Source organism: Rhizophagus irregularis, chromosome 32, assembly GCF_026210795.1.
Source record: "Rhizophagus irregularis chromosome 32, complete sequence".
Lineage (NCBI taxonomy): Eukaryota > Fungi > Glomeromycota > Glomeromycetes > Glomerales > Glomeraceae > Rhizophagus > Rhizophagus irregularis.
Window position 1 is genome coordinate 109,461 of NC_089460.1, and position 19,429 is coordinate 128,889.

General features: G+C 31.6%; 4 protein-coding genes across 4 annotated transcripts; 2 read left to right on the top strand and 2 right to left on the bottom strand.

The window, feature by feature from the left end:
* Nucleotides 1-765: 765 nt before the first annotated feature.
* Nucleotides 766-4,093, bottom strand: OCT59_022821 (uncharacterized protein; the record flags this gene model as incomplete). Its single annotated transcript, XM_066150380.1, has 3 exons — nucleotides 766-1,399; nucleotides 1,478-1,940; nucleotides 2,003-4,093. 3 exons carry the CDS (start codon nucleotides 4,091-4,093, stop codon nucleotides 804-806), a joined length of 3,150 nt encoding a protein of 1,049 aa, XP_066006423.1. The 3' UTR covers nucleotides 766-803.
* Nucleotides 4,094-5,392: 1,299 nt separating this feature from the next.
* Nucleotides 5,393-10,940, top strand: OCT59_022822 (uncharacterized protein; the record flags this gene model as incomplete). The annotated part of the gene is made up of 17 exons (XM_066150381.1): nucleotides 5,393-5,782; nucleotides 5,853-6,367; nucleotides 6,451-6,606; nucleotides 6,684-6,759; nucleotides 6,824-7,195; nucleotides 7,281-7,402; nucleotides 7,477-7,596; nucleotides 7,673-7,749; nucleotides 7,838-7,968; nucleotides 8,041-8,571; nucleotides 8,644-9,699; nucleotides 9,756-9,824; nucleotides 9,906-9,989; nucleotides 10,063-10,335; nucleotides 10,399-10,563; nucleotides 10,628-10,696; nucleotides 10,782-10,940. The coding sequence occupies 17 exons, from the start codon at nucleotides 5,393-5,395 to the stop codon at nucleotides 10,938-10,940; spliced, it is 4,365 nt and encodes a 1,454-aa protein (XP_066006424.1).
* Nucleotides 10,941-11,117: 177 nt separating this feature from the next.
* On the bottom strand, nucleotides 11,118-13,202 carry OCT59_022823 (uncharacterized protein; the record flags this gene model as incomplete). The annotated part of the gene is made up of 9 exons (XM_025323324.2): nucleotides 11,118-11,260; nucleotides 11,337-11,408; nucleotides 11,475-11,568; nucleotides 11,634-11,681; nucleotides 11,755-11,924; nucleotides 12,020-12,076; nucleotides 12,142-12,564; nucleotides 12,629-12,721; nucleotides 12,794-13,202. The coding sequence occupies 9 exons, from the start codon at nucleotides 13,200-13,202 to the stop codon at nucleotides 11,118-11,120; spliced, it is 1,509 nt and encodes a 502-aa protein (XP_025169167.2).
* Nucleotides 13,203-13,627: 425 nt separating this feature from the next.
* OCT59_022824 (uncharacterized protein) lies at nucleotides 13,628-17,884 on the top strand (the record flags this gene model as incomplete). Its single annotated transcript, XM_025321333.2, has 9 exons — nucleotides 13,628-13,686; nucleotides 13,762-14,040; nucleotides 14,113-14,239; nucleotides 14,301-14,377; nucleotides 14,453-14,910; nucleotides 14,996-15,288; nucleotides 15,357-16,131; nucleotides 16,213-17,154; nucleotides 17,233-17,884. 9 exons carry the CDS (start codon nucleotides 13,628-13,630, stop codon nucleotides 17,640-17,642), a joined length of 3,420 nt encoding a protein of 1,139 aa, XP_025169166.1. The 3' UTR covers nucleotides 17,643-17,884.
* Nucleotides 17,885-19,429: the final 1,545 nt, after the last annotated feature.

A 19,429-nucleotide genomic window follows, 5' to 3' on the forward strand; every position in this document is an offset into this window, starting at 1 on the left:
TTTGTTAATTGTAATTTTTTGTCTAGGTTTTTGATTTTGTAACTTAAACTATGGGTTTGTAATTTTATTTTTGTTTGTTCTCATTTTGTTTTGGTTTGATTCTTTTTACTGATCATTATCCTTAACCTGAGTAAAAGATTGATATTATAGTTATTTATTTCCCTCAGTTTTAATAATATTTATAGTGTCTTCATATATAGATTCTATGGTATATATGGTATAACTGGAGAACTTTAAATATCTTCAAGTTGACTTTACAAATTTTTTTAAATTATAAATAGATAAATAGATCAGCTTTTCGTATTGTGGAAAGCAGTAAATTCTCTCTAAGATGGTTTTAATACTTTGGGCCAGATTAACGATCACAAGAGTCGGGTCAACTCGAATTTACATCTATTGTTAGATAATTGATTAATGTCGGCCACCCAAATTATTTTATCATTTTACTAATAAAATTTATGTAAAAGCCTTATATCCACAAATTATTTAATGAACGTTTTGATATGCAAAAATATTTACTATACCAATAACATACGCACTGCCTCTAACTTCAAACTTATTCGTTTAATTTGTTAATTTGTTATTTTGTTCAATTCCATTTCTCTTTCACTTACTACTTTGATAAAAATATTTTATTTGGGAGTCAGGGGACTCGGGACCTGTCCTGATTCTACCGATCATGTGTGGAATGCTGAATTTTCGCATATAAAAAGAGTGCATGAAAATACTACTCAAATTTTCATTACTGGTTAAAATTGGATGAATAGCACAAGAATTGCAATATTGTCAGTATGTACAGTTTATTATACTTTCTTGAGTTTCAACCATTTTTCATCTATTCTCAAAGCTTGCCAAACCTCATCAATAATTGACCTTGGCCCTCCGACAACAAGATGTCGTTCACTCTCTAACATCTGTGATTTGATGTTGCATAATGTACGAAATGCTATAACCCAACAAATCTGTTCATCCAGTTTTTCGTTGACAGAAGAGAGGTAAAGAGAAGCAGCTTTCAACTTTAACTCAAACATGGCAAGTGGATCTGACTTGCTTTCAAAAACCGTAGATCTTCGATCTTTCAAAAATTTAAATGTTTTACTTCTATATTTTTCAACTGGTGGAGTATTTAAAAAATTCCTCAAAAATTCATAATCTACGCTTTTACATTCTTCATTCTCCTTAGATGCTGTTGATGAGGATAGTAATTGTTCATCATTTTCACCCTGATCTCCTAATATTTGAGTATATTTGCTCTTATAATTTTGAACTAACTGTGAGGAATATGTATATATAAGATTTAAGTCATCTAGATATAAAGAGTCTTCCTCCATTTTTTGAGCACGAGTCACTTCGTCATTCCAGAAGCTATATATATGTGGATCTGGATCTGCGTTCTTTTCTGCTACCAATAATCCCTTGTTATTTATTATTTCGTTTATCTCATTTTCAATTTCAATACATAATGAATCCATTATACCTTTAACTCCAAAGTGAACTCCATTTATTTCTTGCTTAGATTTGGATCGAATTTTATAATTATCTTCTTTCTCCATCCAATAAGGAACAGGAAGTTTTTTAAATACTTCATTATCGTATTGTTGAACATTTGGTTTTATAGTTAGTCCCCGCTTAGTAGCATCAATAAGCTGTGCGCTCATTTGAGCAAGATAAATTGATTGTTTGTCAAATATTCCAAATTCGGATGACTGGAGTTTGTGCCAACGATCATATAAACCACGCGGCGTTTCCATATCTTTAAAGCAAATGTCTAAAATTATCTCCTGTATCTTGGATTCAATTTGACTGGATTTTACAGAGGATAATAAATCGTCAATAGTTTGATTATTTACATCAAAAGAACTTTTGATTCTCGGATCAAGTGCCAAAAGTGGAGAATTTTTGTAGTTTTTGACGATTCGTGGATCCCAGCAACAAAAAATCTGTAAATGAAATACGTTAAAAGGGAAAAAATTTTCTCAGATATTATAAAAAATATGTATACCTTGTCACCATCATAATCTCCTCCACTTAAATAAGTTGCTAATGATATGTCATCCTCCTTAGCAGCATTTACAGGAAATATGACTACATTATAATAAATGCTTAAATCCATATTTCTGACTGCTTTAACCTTGACAATATCAGAAGGTAAACCACACGGATTCCTAGCTAAAATTACATCATCTTCAATAATTCCAAAAGGTAATCCAGTGCGTTCATCGCGTCCTGCTTCCCTATCCAATTGAATAAAGACTTCTCCCGGTTTCAAAGTATTTGTCGGGTCAGCAATACATGTTAAAACGCGGGATAAAGAGATATTTACTCTAAATTTAGTAAAAAGCGACTTTAATGTTGATGAAAGTACGCTTTTTAAATTTCTTGCTAAATAGGGACATGTCGAAGGCGTAAATCCTGCTTGTAGCATCTGTATACATTGTTCAGATGGATTATCAGGAAATCCTGACATAGTATAGCTTTCGGATTCTGAATCTACATATAAATCACAATCATCATCCGAAGATTCATTTTCAAAATAATGATTATAAAATATCTCTAACCTATTTCTCATGATATTGGAGTTATTAGTTACCCATGCTATTAAAGATTGTGGATTGTCACATCCAATCACCTCGGATTTGATTTTTTCGGCATATTCATTCATCATCTCGGTGAAAATCTTAAGAGGGACACCGCCATTATACAAAACTCGAATTAGTTGGCTATTTAAAGCACCAGGTTTTGTTGGTGGAACAACAACATGCAAAACCTCTAAAGTTCGTAAATGAACATCATCTTCATTTAAATAATGTTTGTATTTTATTTGAGATTTGCGTAATTCAATCCACTTATTTTCACACAAATCTCTTTGTGGGTCAATATACCAAACACCTTTTGCTCCTCCAATCCTACCTTGAATCGCAGGAGGAGTTTCTTTACATCCCAAAATTTCGGCTACTTCTTTCATAGCTGCCAGAGATATTGCAGCACATCCATCAGTGAAACAATGTTCATTAATTGTAACATCGTCGATATGTTTAATTTCATTTGGTTTGAAGATAATTGTAGGTGTGGTATTGGAAAAACCTAAAGATATGCGAGAGTAAAACTTCGCAGTTGTCATGCTCTTATTAAGCTCCATTGGTAAATTATAGTTAATTACTTGCCAAATTGACATATCATCGGGGATATCTGATCCACTTGTCGCAAAATAATATAATATGTTTGATTTAGCATATAAAAATTTATACGTCCTACCAGCTAATGGTAAAGGAAATAACAGCAGGCTTTTCAGCCTCGATTTTTGATTATCATCCAAACTATCAGAATTCTTAATTTTCAGGTGTAGAAATCTTTCAGATGACAATAACCTATAATATCTTCTGGAGTGACCTATCCTTGGAGGATTGAGTGTTAATATTAATTGATTTTCTTTAAATAGCACATCTCCTGAAAATAGAACATGAACTCTAGATCCAGTTTTGGGAAATTTCTTTAAACTCAAAGGCCATATATTAACGAGATTTCGATTTATTATCTTTTTTATTTCGATAAAAATGTTTACATTCGGAAGTCTTGAATAATAATCTTCACAAGCTTCATATAAAATCTCATGAATATCAACGCCAAATTTAATTTTTATCTGATCCCAGAGACTTCTTGTTGGCTCAATTGGACCGAAGGGTTTTAAAATTCGGACAATTTCATATCTATCCAAAAATGCTATTCCTTCGACATACTGTTCAAATTCTTCCGGCATTTTTGTTGTTGAATAATCCTGTGTGATCCAAGGATTTCCAATTATTGATGACGCTAAAGAGGAGGATTCGCCGTTCTGGCTAAACGAATATTCCCATTCCTCATCTTCATTGTTATCTTCTGGCAAATGGGCAAAAACTTTGGTTAAATCTTCCGAAAAAATATCACGTAATTTTGAAATATTTTTAAAAGTTCCGTGTTCATTAAGTTTATTTTTAATAATAAATTGACGAACTGTCTTATCAAGTAAGTTCTTGTCGGCCTTTGCGATTTCGTTCATACAAAATCTTTGTTCACTTGTAACAAACAATTCGTTACAGCCTGGAATGTTATTCATGGTGAACTTTTGTAAGCGTCGTATGTACGGTAACACTATTTTATGAGTGTCGCCACTTTCGTTCATAGAAAATAGGGAAGAATTGACATTCATATTTACCAAAAAAAAGCAAAAAAAAAATAATTGTAAGGAATAGGATTATCAGTAAAACAGTACGTATTATATAATTTTGATAAAAAGGAAACAAAACAATGTTATTTGAATGTATCATGCCGATCATATAAGTATTTATAGTAAGATAGCATATATTGATCGACAAAATTTACTAATTCATCGGATATAATGAACGAACCAAATGGCTGTATCCGAACTTACTAACGGTAATTTGAATTAATCACGTGACTTATATTTGGATAATCTTTTTTTTTTTCATCATTTCTTGTACCACTCCACCCCATTTGATTTATTAGCGTAGTCCTACTTTATCAAATAGTACAGATCGAAGAGTGAGGTCCCGTAGGGGATGAAGAACGAAGTTCTATACACATATATTAGGTTTAAGTATTTTTCTAAATTCTTTTCTCTCTTATTTGTAATAGTCTGGGTTCTACCACTCTTTCAGTAATAAAATAAAAAAAGTACCACTCCACCACCTAATGACAGGTGGGCTGAAAGAAAAATAAAATACGGATCACATAATTTTTTTTTATCTGATTGTCTTCTCCCCTATTTTTACTTTAGTTTCTAATCCCTTTGTTCGTTCACTGCTATGGTGACTATGTTTCCATTAGTCAGTTCGTTCTAACGAAGGGTGGGTAAAAATAAAAATAAAAATAAAATAAAATAAATAAATAGATTTCAGGTTTATGGCGCAGCAGTTTCAAAATTTTATTTTTTGGTCTGCCTGACATACATTTCAGATATTTTCAAAAAAAAAAAAAAATTACTTTATCCCTAATCATTATGTATAAATTACTAAAAATTTTCGAAAAATTAGCCAATCAATTTGGGAGAAATACTGATCAATTATTTTTAAATTTCATGTTTACTATTAGAATAAACATAAACATAATGAATCTATGTAAAATATATATTCTCTTGACACTTCTTTACCTTCATACCTTTCAGCAAAAAAAAATAAACTATTATCTAACAAAAAAGAAATAACGTATTGACAAATTTTATATACTGTATAAAATCTTATCGTATGGAGCCATGGAGGGCCAGATGTTCTATGAATGTGGGAGTTACGATCGTCATTATAAATAAAAATAAAAAAAGCAGGAGTTACGTCAGGTGCATACTAATTTCATATGCAGAATAAGAGAATTTTACTTTATAAAATTATGTAAATATAAAATGGAAAATTTTGAAAATGATTTGGTCAATCAGTCTTACAATAAAGAGGGAAAAGTAGTCAAGCAGATTTTCACGACGGAATCCGATTCAGCAGAGCCTTCTTCACCTGTTCCAGAACGGGTTGAAAGTACTGCCAATAATAATGACATTCCAAATCGACGTGCTTCTATCGCGGTATCAAATTTTAGTAATATGATAGACCCTAACATCCCTAATACGATAAGCTCGTGGATAACTCAGGCGACAAAAGCTAAGAGACGCGCTACTATGATAGATCATAGTAGTGTAGAAAGTGGTTTTATATCATTACGTTCCCCTAATGGTGTAGATCTTACAAAGTATAGTGAAATTAGCGATCAAGATTTACCTCAAGAATTTGAAAATTTTTTAGTGCGTATACATCCTCACTACGAAATAATTTAGAAAAATTTTAATAGTTTTTATATATTTTATCTTTTAGGATGAAATGAACATACAGGGTTCCGTACGAGAGAACATGATACGGCTTTCTATCGATCAAAAACGAACGATTATACTTACACACATACAGTCTCAAGAATTAGGACAGCGATCTCAGTCACAACCGCTGCAACATTCTTTAAAACATTCTCAACAAAAGAGTTATTTAAATATTGCACAGGATTATGATGCAATGTCTGATACGTCAGGAAAGATACAAATACGCGATTCTGATGTAACGTCTGTTACAAGCGCTGCTAGTGATAGCGATAATATAGAACAGAAGTCAAATAATAGACTTTCTTTGGCCTATTGGTTTTATGGCACAGAACAATCTCGTTCTTCTTCTCCACCATTGACAAATGTGCCCGAACAGACAAAACCGGGAGTTCAAGCGATATCGCAAAATAATTCAATTGGATTATTTAGTTCGTTGTTAGGTTTATACCCGGCAGCTGGAAATTCGGCAAAGTTAGAAGACACACCTGAATTTTATATCGAAAAATTAACACAAAAGTAGGATAAATTTTATATTCTTTTCTTTCTTTTTGGCAGAAAATATAATTTGTTTAACCTTTGAAAGATTTGAATTATTAAAGGAATGCTACTCCCAAGTCTTTGGCAGATACTTTGTTATCCTTACGAATAGCTCTGTCTTCAGCAAAATTATCTTGGTTAAGAGAATTTATAGATAATAGAGGATTATTTGTTTTAGAGTCTATTCTTGAGAAGCATACTGTTCGAGATAAGAAAAGGTGGTCAAAACTTAAAAAAAATCATTTAATTTTGTTACATAATATTTAGTACTCATTTATTAAATTCATATAATTAGCACAAGAAATTCTGATCAAGACGATCGAATACAGTCCCAATGCATTCGATGTTTAAGAGCTTTAATGAATACTGAGGTAATTTTATGCATAATTTTTGCATTAAGTCTTTCCTTACGATAACTAATATAAACTTATTTAGACCGGTTTTCGACAAGTTTTGAAATCTTCTTCTCTGGTTGCTAGCATTGTTTTTTGTCTTCACACGATCAATAATAAATTACGTTCTCAAGTTGCCGATGTATTGGCGGCGTTGTGTGTGCTCTCTTTGGATGGACACAAATTAGTTGTTGGAGCTTTCATTGAATTTCGTATAATTCACGAGGAAAAGTTTCGGTTTCAATATTTGGTCGATAGTTTGAGGGGAATTGGAGAGGAAGATAGTACTTCTATTGAATATAAAGCTGCCGGGTTAAGTTTGATTAATGCAATTGTGAATTCGCCTGACATTATTGAAGAACGTATTCTTTTAAGAGATGAATTTGAAAGGAGAGGAATTGATAATGTGTTTAAGGTAGGTTTTTACTTTATTTATTTTAGGGTATCCTAATAGATTCAAATTGGATATAATTATCTGTCATTTATATTTATATTTTTAGGCCATCAAAGCTTCCGATCCCCCGGAATCTGTGTTAAAACAAATTGAGGTCTACCAGGAGGAACGTCAAGAAGATTTAGATGAACTTTATGAGAAAGCTCATGAAATTGTAAGAGATGCAAAGTATGTAAAGTTATATAAAAAATTCTTAAATTGAAATTGAAATTGAAATTGAAATAATCTTAACATTGTTACAGTGACCCACTCTCAATAGTTGCTGGACTACTTCAACAAGTAGAAAGTGACAAAGATTTACACCGTCGTGTTATTGAGACTCTTAAAAATTTGTTAAGAGTTTCATGCAAAAATATCGAAGAGTTTGTATAGATTTCTTATGAGTTTCAATGCGTTTTTAATATAAACGAAAATATTAAAATTTTACAAATTCTATAGGAGGTGTCAGAACGAAATATGGACTTTGATCGAACAATTTATAGAGCAAATAATTTCTTTGAATAATTTAGGGCAGGGTAAGTTAAATTATATTCGAGTTTTTTATCGCCAATTTCAATTTGCATTGAAAAATATAATTAGAGTTATGAATATGAATAATTTTAGAATGGCAAAAATTCATGAAAGAATATCACTCTTCCATACAGCATATTGTTGGAAAGTACTCTTTAGTTAGTGGTGATGTGACTGATAATGAAATTGATTATTTAAGAGCTCGCTTGGAAGAATTAATGAAGGTAAAGAGTATTCACCTTTGCTAAATAATTTTATAAAGTCATTTTATTAATTTAAATAAGATTTTAATCAAGGTCGAAAAAACAATAACTACCGAAGAAAAAATTACTGTGCCCTTGAATTTTAGAGTACAAATTCCAAACCAGAATTTATCATCAGAAACAACTCCATTATTCATATCAGACAAGCAACAATCTACCCAATATGTTCCCCCAGCTTCACCATCATACTTCCCCAAAATTATAAATATGTTTAGGCAGTCATCTGTTCCAACTCCAGCATTATATCAACAACAGCCTACATCAAATAATAACATATCTCAGCAACATAAAGTTATCCGTAAACCTCCACTTCCTCCTTCAAAGGCCGCTTCATCACAATCCAATAATGCATCACGCCTTCGACCACCGCCTCCTCCACCACCTATAAAACGAATTTCATTATCAGTTACATCAACTTCACCACCGAAAACTTCACAATTAATAAAGTCTAAAGTTAAAAAACCTCCACCCCCACCTCCGTCCATAAAAAAAAATGAACGGTCAAATTTTATAACAGAATCTTTGCCTGTACTACAGTCTCCACCTAGTAATAATACTAATTTGGTAGGTACTTATCAAATTCAATAATGGTATTCTACAATATCAAATAGTAAATAAAGTCTAATTTAATTATAGTCTCCCTTAAATAATGAAATAGAACTTCCGCAACCTCCGTTAAGCTTATCTCCAGCTAAAAATGATGATATAACAACTATTCCTTCGATCTCTAAGCAACTTCTAATCTCTTCTATAGGAAATTTTGATATACCATCTATACCTTCATCGCCGCCATCACCGTTACAACCACAATCTGGAGAAATAGAAATGGGAGGTACCACACCTTCCCCGTCTCTCCCTGAGGTTGGAGCTCCTCCACCTCCTCCACCTCCCCCTGAGGTTGGGGCTCCCCCCCCACCTCCTCCACCCCCACCACCTCCCCCTCCCCCTGGGGTTGGGGCTCCCCCACCACCTCCTCCACCCCCTCCACCTCCCCCTGGGGTTGGGGCTCCCCCACCACCTCCTCCACCCCCTCCACCTCCCCCTGGGGTTGGGGCTCCCCCACCACCTCCTCCACCCCCTCCACCTCCCCCTGGGGTTGGGGCTCCCCCACCTTCAAGTTCGGTAAATCATTCTTCAACTTATGATAATAATATATCTGCTCCAGTTACCTTTACTGTTAATAACCCGAAGGGACCTTTAAAGCAATTATTTTGGAGCAAGATCTCAAAACATGAAGCTAATAATACTGTTTGGAAAGATATTCAAGAAGATGATATTCCATTAAATATTTACGAATTAGATGAATTGTTTGGTAAAACGGTGGCAGTTACATCCGAAAATGATACAAAAATATCAATCAAATCCACAGTTACAACTTTGATAGATTTTAATCGTGCTAATAACATTGCTATTATGTTGGCTCGAATTAAAATGCCATACTCAGAAATTAAAGATTCTATATTAGAATTAAATGATGAAAAACTATCAATAGAGAATCTTAGATCAATTAAACAATATATACCTACTAGTGAAGAGATTGAATTAGTAAAGGAATATGATGGTGATTTATTAACCTTGGGTAATGCAGAAAATTATTTCAGGGAAATAATGGTTATTCCACGCATGTTAGAAAGACTGAGTTGTATGATTTTCCGACGAAGATTTGAAGTTGAAGCACAAGAACTGTTACCTGTATGTAATTATAACTAGTAATATTTTATGAAATAATTAACAAATTTTATTATTAGGAAATCAATATATTACACAAGGCACATGAAGATCTCAAGAATTCATCGAAATTTAGGCGGTTGTTAAAGGTAAAATCTTTAAATTTGGACTTGTGTCATACGCAGGAGCTTCTTTTGCTAATTTATTTATTACAATTTTGTCTATAACAGACTGTATTGGCCATTGGTAACTACTTAAATACCAATTCATTTAGGGGAAATGCATCTGGTTTTCAATTAGATGCACTACTCAAGGTAAATTTTACATTTTTTGTAATATATTTCTTTTATTGTTTCAATTTACATAGGACTTTAAATACTTATTTAGATGAGAGATACAAAGGCTATAGAAAATAATTCAAAGGGAACAGCTACACTTCTGCATTATTTAGCATTTACAATTGAAACAAACCAAAAAGAACTTATCACGTTTATGGATGAATTGCCACATTTGGAAGCAGCAGCAAGAGTATCTGTTACGAGTGTAATGTCGTCAGTAACTTCTTTGGTTACTGGTATCTCACAGATCAAAGAAGAAACGCGTGTTCTTAAACGAGCAAGACCTGCTCAAGAAAACGATAGATTTTTGGAAGTGATGCATGTGGGTTTCAGGCCAATTACTTCTCTCTTTTTTTTTTTGTTAATTCTAAATTATTATTTATAGGATTTTGTTAAACAAGTGGAACCCACAATTGAAAGTATTCGAGAAATAGCTAGGAATTTAGATAATGAATTACAACAAATGTTAATATATTATGGAGAAGATCCAAAATCGACGAAGCCCGAGGATTTTTTTGGATTAATTGTCTCATTCTCGTCGTCGTTAATGGTATGTTAATTGTTGATTTTGGGTTTAATTTTTTATAATAACGATGTATTATTGCAAAAATTAGAAAGCACGTAAAGAAAATGAGGAAATTCGAAAGAAAACTGAGAAAGAAAAGGATAATGCGCTAAAACAAGTCAGTGTGATAATACAATGAATGATTTTTTTATATTATTTATATTATATTTGGTTATTTAGTCTTAAGGATATTAAAATTATAGGCAAATAAAAAACCTTCCGATGCAATTAGTATTGCCTCATCAAATGATGCGCAAGGTGATTTTGATGATGCAATTCGTGAACTTCGATCAGGTCTTAAACGTAATCGTGGCAGGCCTGTATCAAAAGTATTTTTAGAGATTGCAGAAGATCAAATATGATTAAAATTTACTAAATTCCAAAGAATAATTGATTATATCATCATTTAATACATGTACATTTTTTTAATACTATTTTATTTAGGAGAAAATCTAATTTATTCTATTATTAATATTGTTGCTAATTCCAGATATATATGTTTTTTATACACTTTGAATTATAGATAATGTTGCCTTGTTTTAGTATATAGGAAATTCTTGATCAACCTCTAAAGACCATTTATATAATCCTCCAATTATATCTTTAACTTCACCTTTCAAATAATTTTTCAATATATTCACTGCATGTTGTGAGTCATTTCCTAACCGACAAATCACGTATACTAATTGAATAAAGTATAAAAGTTAAAAAATTTAAGAATTTAGAATAATTAATTTTACCGGGAATAATTAATTTACCTGATGTATTTGGCGTTTCTAATAATTTTTTCACATCTTCAATTCTTTTGGGAAGATCTTTCAAAGGAATATCTGTTGTGTATAAAGAGTGATATTAAAGCATGAAACCAAAAAAAGAAAATGTAATAATTTACTTACTAATTGAACTAGGTAGACTGCAAATTTCATATTGCACGGTTTCTCTCACATCTATTAAAACATGAGGTGTCTCATTTCGCAAGTTATGATATACCTAACAAAATTAAGACATTTTAGTGCTTTATTATTATTAAAATTTTTGTTATTATTTTCTCCCACCTTAGGTTCAATCCTATCTTCGCGTCCTAACTCCTTCACTGAAGGCGACTAAATTAACTTAAGTAATAAATAAAAACGTATACTTTTTGAAACGTTTACAAAAGTGTAAGACAACAAACACCTTATCTAATGCACCACTACCACAAAACTGAACATAATCTTGCAATTTAGTTATAGATGGGTGATCACCACATATAACACAATCCTTCTTTTTTGATCTCAATTTTATGGACCGAAAAAGTGGATACGATGTAGCAGAAAAAATCAAAAGGTTATTAGGGCTTTCGTCATCTAATTATTCAGGTAATTAAATTTCATTAATATTAATATAATATTATTATAAATACATTTGTAAATGATTCCTAACGTTTACTAAAATGATTCACTTTCTGTAGCGATTTTGATTGCTTGCAATGCTTGCAAACACCCAATAACTCCAGTCACTAAAAAGAAAGAAAGAAAATTAATAAACGTTTTAATGTAAATACATGTATATATATATACGAACCGACTCCTAAAATTCCACCATCAGCACAATTTAATACGCTCTCTGGTGGAGGTGGCTTGGGAAATAAACATCGATAACAAGGTCCCCCTTTATAATTGTATACAGTCAATTGACCATCCATACGTAAGGCGCTACCAGAGACCAAAGGTTTGCCAGATATCACGCACGCGTCATTAAGAAGATATCGCGTGGCAACATTATCAGTCGCGTCCACAACTATATCATATTGTTGAACTATTTCTAATGCACTTAAACTATCCAGGAGTATTTCGTATGCGACGCAGTTACATAAAGAGTTTAATCCCTCGATAGTCATCTTTGCCGATTGTGCTTTGGAAATACCTTCCCGTGTTTCATTATGAATTATTTGGCGATGTAAGTTGGATTTTTCTACCTTATCGTAATCAACTATTCCAAGTTTGCCTGATTATAATATTATAATTTAATAAAGAACTTTTCCTCAATTTAAAAAATTAGAAGTTCTTACCAACTCCAGCAGCAGCAAGATAAATAGCCGCAGGTGATCCTAAACCTCCAGCACCCACGATCAATATTGAAGTATTTTTGAGTTTCAGTTGACCTAAACCAATTAAAACGCGTCAAACTTCCTTTCAATAAATAAATAAATAAACAACTAAATAAATAGGAATACCTGACTTGCCAAGATCTGGTAAAATAAGTTGTCGTCCATATAGCATATATTCAGCTAAGGTCAGGTCTTTATAAATTGGAGTCTCTGTTAGTAAAGCTTTATCAAAAGTTATAGTTTTTTGCAAGACTGATTCTTTGAGTTTCGAGTTTGTATTGTTATTTAAGAGCGAATTTTGTTGAATATTAAGTTTTTCTTCTAATTCGTTGACACGTATTATAAGTTGCTCATTCTCCTTTTTAAGTCGTGAAACTAACTCTATTAATTCTATTAATTCTTGATTTTCACTTTTATCCATTTCGATATTCATTGAACTTGTTGATATAGGCGCTGCGGAGTAATAAATGATTCTGCAATCACGTGATAAATGACGAATTGATTTTACGCAGAACAAAGAAGTTTGAACGCCCATTTTTGCTTATACCCTCCAAGTAAACAACTTTTAGGGCTATAATAACATTTTTGGTAAGTTTTAATTTTATTCGTTGATTATTTTTAGGAAATGATCGACAAAATTTCTATGCGCATGACTTGCGCATGTGGATGACTCATTTTTTGATGCGCAGATGATACATATAATACTATTACGTCACTATGACTCTCAAATATAAAAATTCTCCGTTTTTTTACTCTGTCGTTAAACTGTAATAGCAAATCTTGTCTCGATATCAGCCTTTAGTCTTTCTTTTTCTTTATAATAGAAATACAACATATTATTTTTATTTTCATTTTATTTTATTTTATTTTATTTTATTTTTAATATAATTAATAAACTAGACAAAAATCAAATAAATTATAAAAAACTCGGTTTATATTTTTTTTTTTGGTCATATAATAATGTCTTCAGTAACTCAGCTAGCTACCATCGGAGTCAAAGCTGACCCAAAGTTTTTAAGGTTTTAAACCACCTTTTGACCGTGTTTTTTCGTTTTTTTTCGAGATGAAGACTTCTAACTTGTTTCCTTTATTAGAGACCCTTCTGCGCTGGAGTCCATTTCTTCAGCCTTATATGGACTATCTTCATATGTAGCTTATTCTTTACCTACTTCGATCTCTTCGTTACGTAAAAGCAGCCCTGCGTCTGACCATAATGCTTATCAACACTCAATAAATCATCATCACGAAATAGATCCGCAAAACCATCCAATGCCTCCTGATGGGCTGGTTGAAAAAAAAAAGGATGTTATTGTATATGCAGCTTTTGATGAAATTGTATCTGCATCTTCTAACAAACCTAATACATCAATAAGGTAATGATGGTCAAACTTATTATCGATCTGATTTATATTTAATTTAATTTACTTATTTTAGCTTTTGATTAGCCAATCTGTTCTTATGTTAGGTTATCCAGATGGATTTCAGATATGGAATGTAACAAGTGTGGACAATATCCATGAACTCGTCTCGATAAGAGACAAAGAAAAACTTGGAGAAGTGGCGTATATAAAGGTTTGTAGAGTTTAATCGAAAACAACTATGAAGTTCGTCTAATTTCTCTCTTTCATTATAGTCAATACCAAATCCACGTTATACTTCGAAACATGCTCGTGATATATTTGCAGATGTTCGACCGCTAGTTGGTTTAATGTAAGTAGGATTAAATTATGATATAAATAGAACTAATTAGTTTATCGATAGTTAAAATTTTATTTTTGGTTACAGCTGTATATCGACTCCGGAACGTGAAGATGGTATTCAAGGGCCTCTGTCGAAACCAAAAAGCGTATTAAATTTTTTTTCACTAAAAACACATCAAATTGTAAAAACTTTAGACTTTGAGAACGAGGGGAATATCGTTGGTGTAAAATGTAACGAGCGTGCGATTGTTATCAGCTTGAGCAATCCTGCAAAGTTACATATAATATCACCTTTAACACTAGCTCCCTTGTTTCAATCAATGTTGCAAGATATCGCGCTTCACCCATCTACTAGAGCTCCAATTTTTACATTGGGTTCCAGATTGTTAGCGTATGCAACAACGAGCCAACCGTCCGAACCTAATGGAAAAAAGGATAGTGATTTGGGCGATAGTGATGAAATAGTTGATGGTTCTTCTGGCAAATATCAAATAGTTGCAAAAGAAGTTGCAAAAGAAGTAGTAAATGGTGTAAAGTTTCTGGGTAAGAAGCTTTTATTTAATATATTCTTTTATTTCAATTAGTTTTTAGCTAAATTTTATTTATTTTATCTTATTTATCTGAAAAGGTGATTATGGGTATCAAACACTTTCAGCTTATTTTGCAAACTCGTCAAATTCACAAGCTATACCCCAAATAAAACAATCATCATCTATGCCAATTAATATACAAAATCATTCAGGAGGAATGAGTCCTGCTTCGCGTGGTTCTTTTTCACCTTCACCTAGTCCATCAAATGGACATTATTATAATTCGAGGACTGGAAGTGTTGGCTGTGGTAGCGGTGATAGTGGTAATGGGTTCATGGCCGCGGCCAACAACGGAATGGAAACTGAAAAAGATAGTGGAGCTATAGGAGCAGTATGTAATTGGTTTTGTCTAAATTAAACATATATAGTTTATTTAATTTTTATTTAATGTTCTTCTAGATTATTATTCGCGACCTTGGCGCTCCTTACGGTTCTAATAAAAAAGAACCATCAATTATAGCGCATTTTGCACCACATACACATCATGTTGGCCAATTATCATTTAATCCATCTGGTACTCTATTATTTTCAACTTCTGTTCAAGGTCACAAATTTCACGTTTTTGAAATTCTTGGTAAACGTCGCAGAGGTAGAAGTAATCATAAAGTTAAACATATGTATAAATTAGCACGAGGTTATACTTATGCTAGTGTAAGCGAAAGTGGTGTTGGGTGGAGTAGTGATTCTAGATGGTGTGCTGTGGCGAGTGGTAAAGGAACAATCCATTTATTTGCAATAAATCCCTATGGAGGACCGACTCATATACTCTCCCATATATCGGGGTTGGTTAAAAATATGGATGAACCATATAGTTCGACTACACAATCTCCAGTCGTGCGAATTAAGTCACGAGCACCTTTACCAGCAGATCCTACTGAAGTAGCTGCTAATGGATTTTCACAAAATAATATTTACCCTATTAATCCTCATGAATATTACTCTTTTCCTCCTCCTGATTCAAATTCTTCTTTCACGACTACAAGTCCTTCACGTCGTCCTAACCCAATACATTACAATAACACTAATATGTATCCACATCATCTCAATGGACAACTACATCCATTTTCCTATAATATTCCTCCAAACTCTTTTCATCTTACAAGGAAACCTCCAGGAATATGCATTAAATTTCTTCCTTCATTATCCAATAATTCTAAAACTGGTTTAACAGCTGGTAATAATGGAATTTTATTTGCTGATTTAAATGCAAAAAGACAAACTAAAAGAAGTTCTTCACCATCCATTAATTATGAAGGTAATACATCCGCAAATTCTAGCAATAAAAATGGGCGAAGAAGAACTCAATCATGGTCTCAAAATTCTTTGTCAAGTGTTAAAAATACTAGCCGTCAGTATCTTGAAGTGGAAGACTTGGATTCCAAACAAGAGGATATTGGATACCAGGATATATTAAGTTTTCATCCGACTGGTATTTTGACTTTACATAGAGTATGGATGGAAGGAATTGTGGTTGGGGAACAGGATAGCTCTTCTCGTCAAGGGGGTAATCAAGAATTAAATAATCTAATTACAATGGCAGGTACACCATTGGCTGGTAGTGCAGCTGCTGTTGCCAATGTTGGTAGAGCACTAGTTGGTGGAGCAACAACTGTTGTAGGAGGAATTACAGGTGTCACGAGAAAAGAAGCTGGTTCTTTAGACATGGTTACGAATTATGATGATGTTGCTGAATGGCAATTAGTACGTAGTAATAATTGGGCTGAGGTTAAAAATGTTTTTGAAACACCTAAACTGCTCACAGAAGGTGACATAATAGTTAAAAGGGATAGTAATAATAAATGGCTGGCAAATGCTGAAATTGCCACACATACCAGTTCTAGAACATCATTGCCCCCATCTTTATGGGCCAATCCTCAATTCACCTTCCAAACATTTTTACCTGGTCATAAAGAAACTATTCGCAAAGGTGAAATACCACGTTCAAAGAAAATTGAAATACGAAGGGAGGTAATTGAACATGTCGAAGTTAATGGTAATACAGATACCTTGGGAGTAAATGGATGGGTAAATAATGGAAAAAGTAATTATGATATTTCTGAAAATCTATCAACTGCTATGCATACTTCTCTTGATTTTTTACCATCTAGTCCAACATTAAGTGCTGTTAGTACAAAATCTAAAGATCGAATATCAAATGGTTTTAATGGACATGCATGTACAATTCCGGGTGACATATGTAAGCAACTATAATTTTCTTTATTTAGTTATTACTATTATTATTTTATTATATTATTAATTTTATTATTTTAATCAGCAATTACACCATTATCATTTGAGGATGCATATCATATTCAGATCTCCAACAATAACCCTGCTACAGCTCCTGCTGCTATCAATTCCACTCCTTATACAACAAAATCTTCTAAATTAAACAGTACTATGTCTCCAAATATTATAGCAAACAATAATATGATTATTTCACATCCACTATCATTTACAAGATCTACTTCTTCGTTATCATCTGTAAATACTTCCGAAACCACATTTAGTGATGAAGTTGATGTTCTAACTAAAGGAATTGAACATACAGAAGAGTTTACTAGCGAAGAAGGAAATTTCTTTTTTTCACCAGATGGTGATAATGAGGTTGAATTACCAAGTAATAGTATTATAGAATTGCGTAATGGTAAAAGTATTGAAGAACAATACATTGGATGGGTTTAATAAAATTGAACTTTTTTTTTTAAGTTGGTAAGATATGCAAATCATTTGTAAATTATAATTTTAATTATTATTATTAACGAACTTTGTGAAATTTATTTTTTTTTTCTGATTTATTTTATTTACAATTTAGATTTTGTAATTATATTTTAATTGTAATATATATATATATTATTCAATACTTATATATATATATATATATTTTAAATAGGAAAAAAAATATATAAAAAATATAGTTTTTTAATTGTAAATACAAGTTCTATTATTTAATTCATTTTTTAAAATAAATAAAGTTTAAATTAGCATAATACTAGAAAATATATGGATCATTTTTATCACATGAACTATATACAGTTCCGGAAACTTTATATTGGTCTAAATTTTAAGAAATTTACTATTGTTTTTACTCATTTAAATTAAAATTTTACTAGTATTGTTACTCAATTTAGAAATCTTTCCTAATATTTATTATCCAAAATAAAAATAATCTACTATAATTATAAGTAGTTTATTAGTAGAATGCAGTATATTATATAAATGCTTTTGTGAAAAAAATTAAAAAAATTCCCAAGAATCCTATTAAATATAAATAAGGTTGCTGGAGAAACTAGGAGGTTTTGGCAAGTTGGTGAAATGCCAAAATGGTGAAACTTTGCTGAAACTATATGAAAGTCTTATTAAAAAGTTGGTGAAACTCTGGATAAAAGTGAAACCTGACGAAACCTATTATAAATGCTGAAACTGCCAAAACCTTGCCAAAACTATAATAAAACTATAGTAAAATTTTGGAGAAACTAATCGTAGAATTTTGGAGAAGTTTAGGCAGGCAACCTTAAATATAAATGACCAATTGAATTGGTACTGTTGAATTATTCAGAAATATATTTACTATCATCAGATACAAAAGCCCTATAAAAAAAAATTTTTTAGGACTTTTAGTTTGCATTTTTTTTTTAACCACAACACATTTAATAATTTATTAGAATAACAATAATTCAGATAGTAGTTTAGTTCAGTGGGTAAAACACATGTAAAATAATTTATTTTTAGGTAAAAAAAAAAATTTTTTCTTATAATAAAAAGAAATTAATAAAGAAAACAATACCCCAAAAAACCTAAAATAGTTTCAGATTTAAGTAGACTTCACTAAAAGGTTTACATCTAGGTTGTAAAATCTACTCAAATATAGGAATATTAAATTATCAGTAGACTGAAATACCTTCTGAACTTTATTTAGCTATTTCCTTAAATACTATTACTATTTCAAGTAGATTAAGTCTTATATGGGTGGATTTGATTCATGGGATAAAATTGCTTTATTGCCTCATTGGTCCTTTTGCATAATACTAAACTGATCAGCAAACACAAGATTTCATATCAGGTGAGTTGTAGATCAATTGAAAAAATTATTTTTTTTTAACTTGCCAACGTTAAGAAAAAAATATTTTAAAAAAAAACTGTGTTTTAACCCATCTGACATAGTTACAACCCATCTGACTTAAGGTATGTCAGTTTGTGAGTTGTATGAATATTTAGTGCTGGAGTTTTTTTTTATTCTTTTGACTAGTTTTCTATTTCTTTTTTTTTTTCTTTTTACCTTTTAGATCTAAGTTTTTTAAATAATAATTATTGTTCTAAATTCTCCCTTTTTGCTTATATAGATTCATTTAAGAAGATTTATTGTAAAGATATTTTAAAAGTGAATTTTTGAAAAGATTTTGGGTGGTTATCTTTATACTTCACTATTTTTTGTCACAAGTGTTGAGCGTTCAAAATTTTTTTTCTTATTA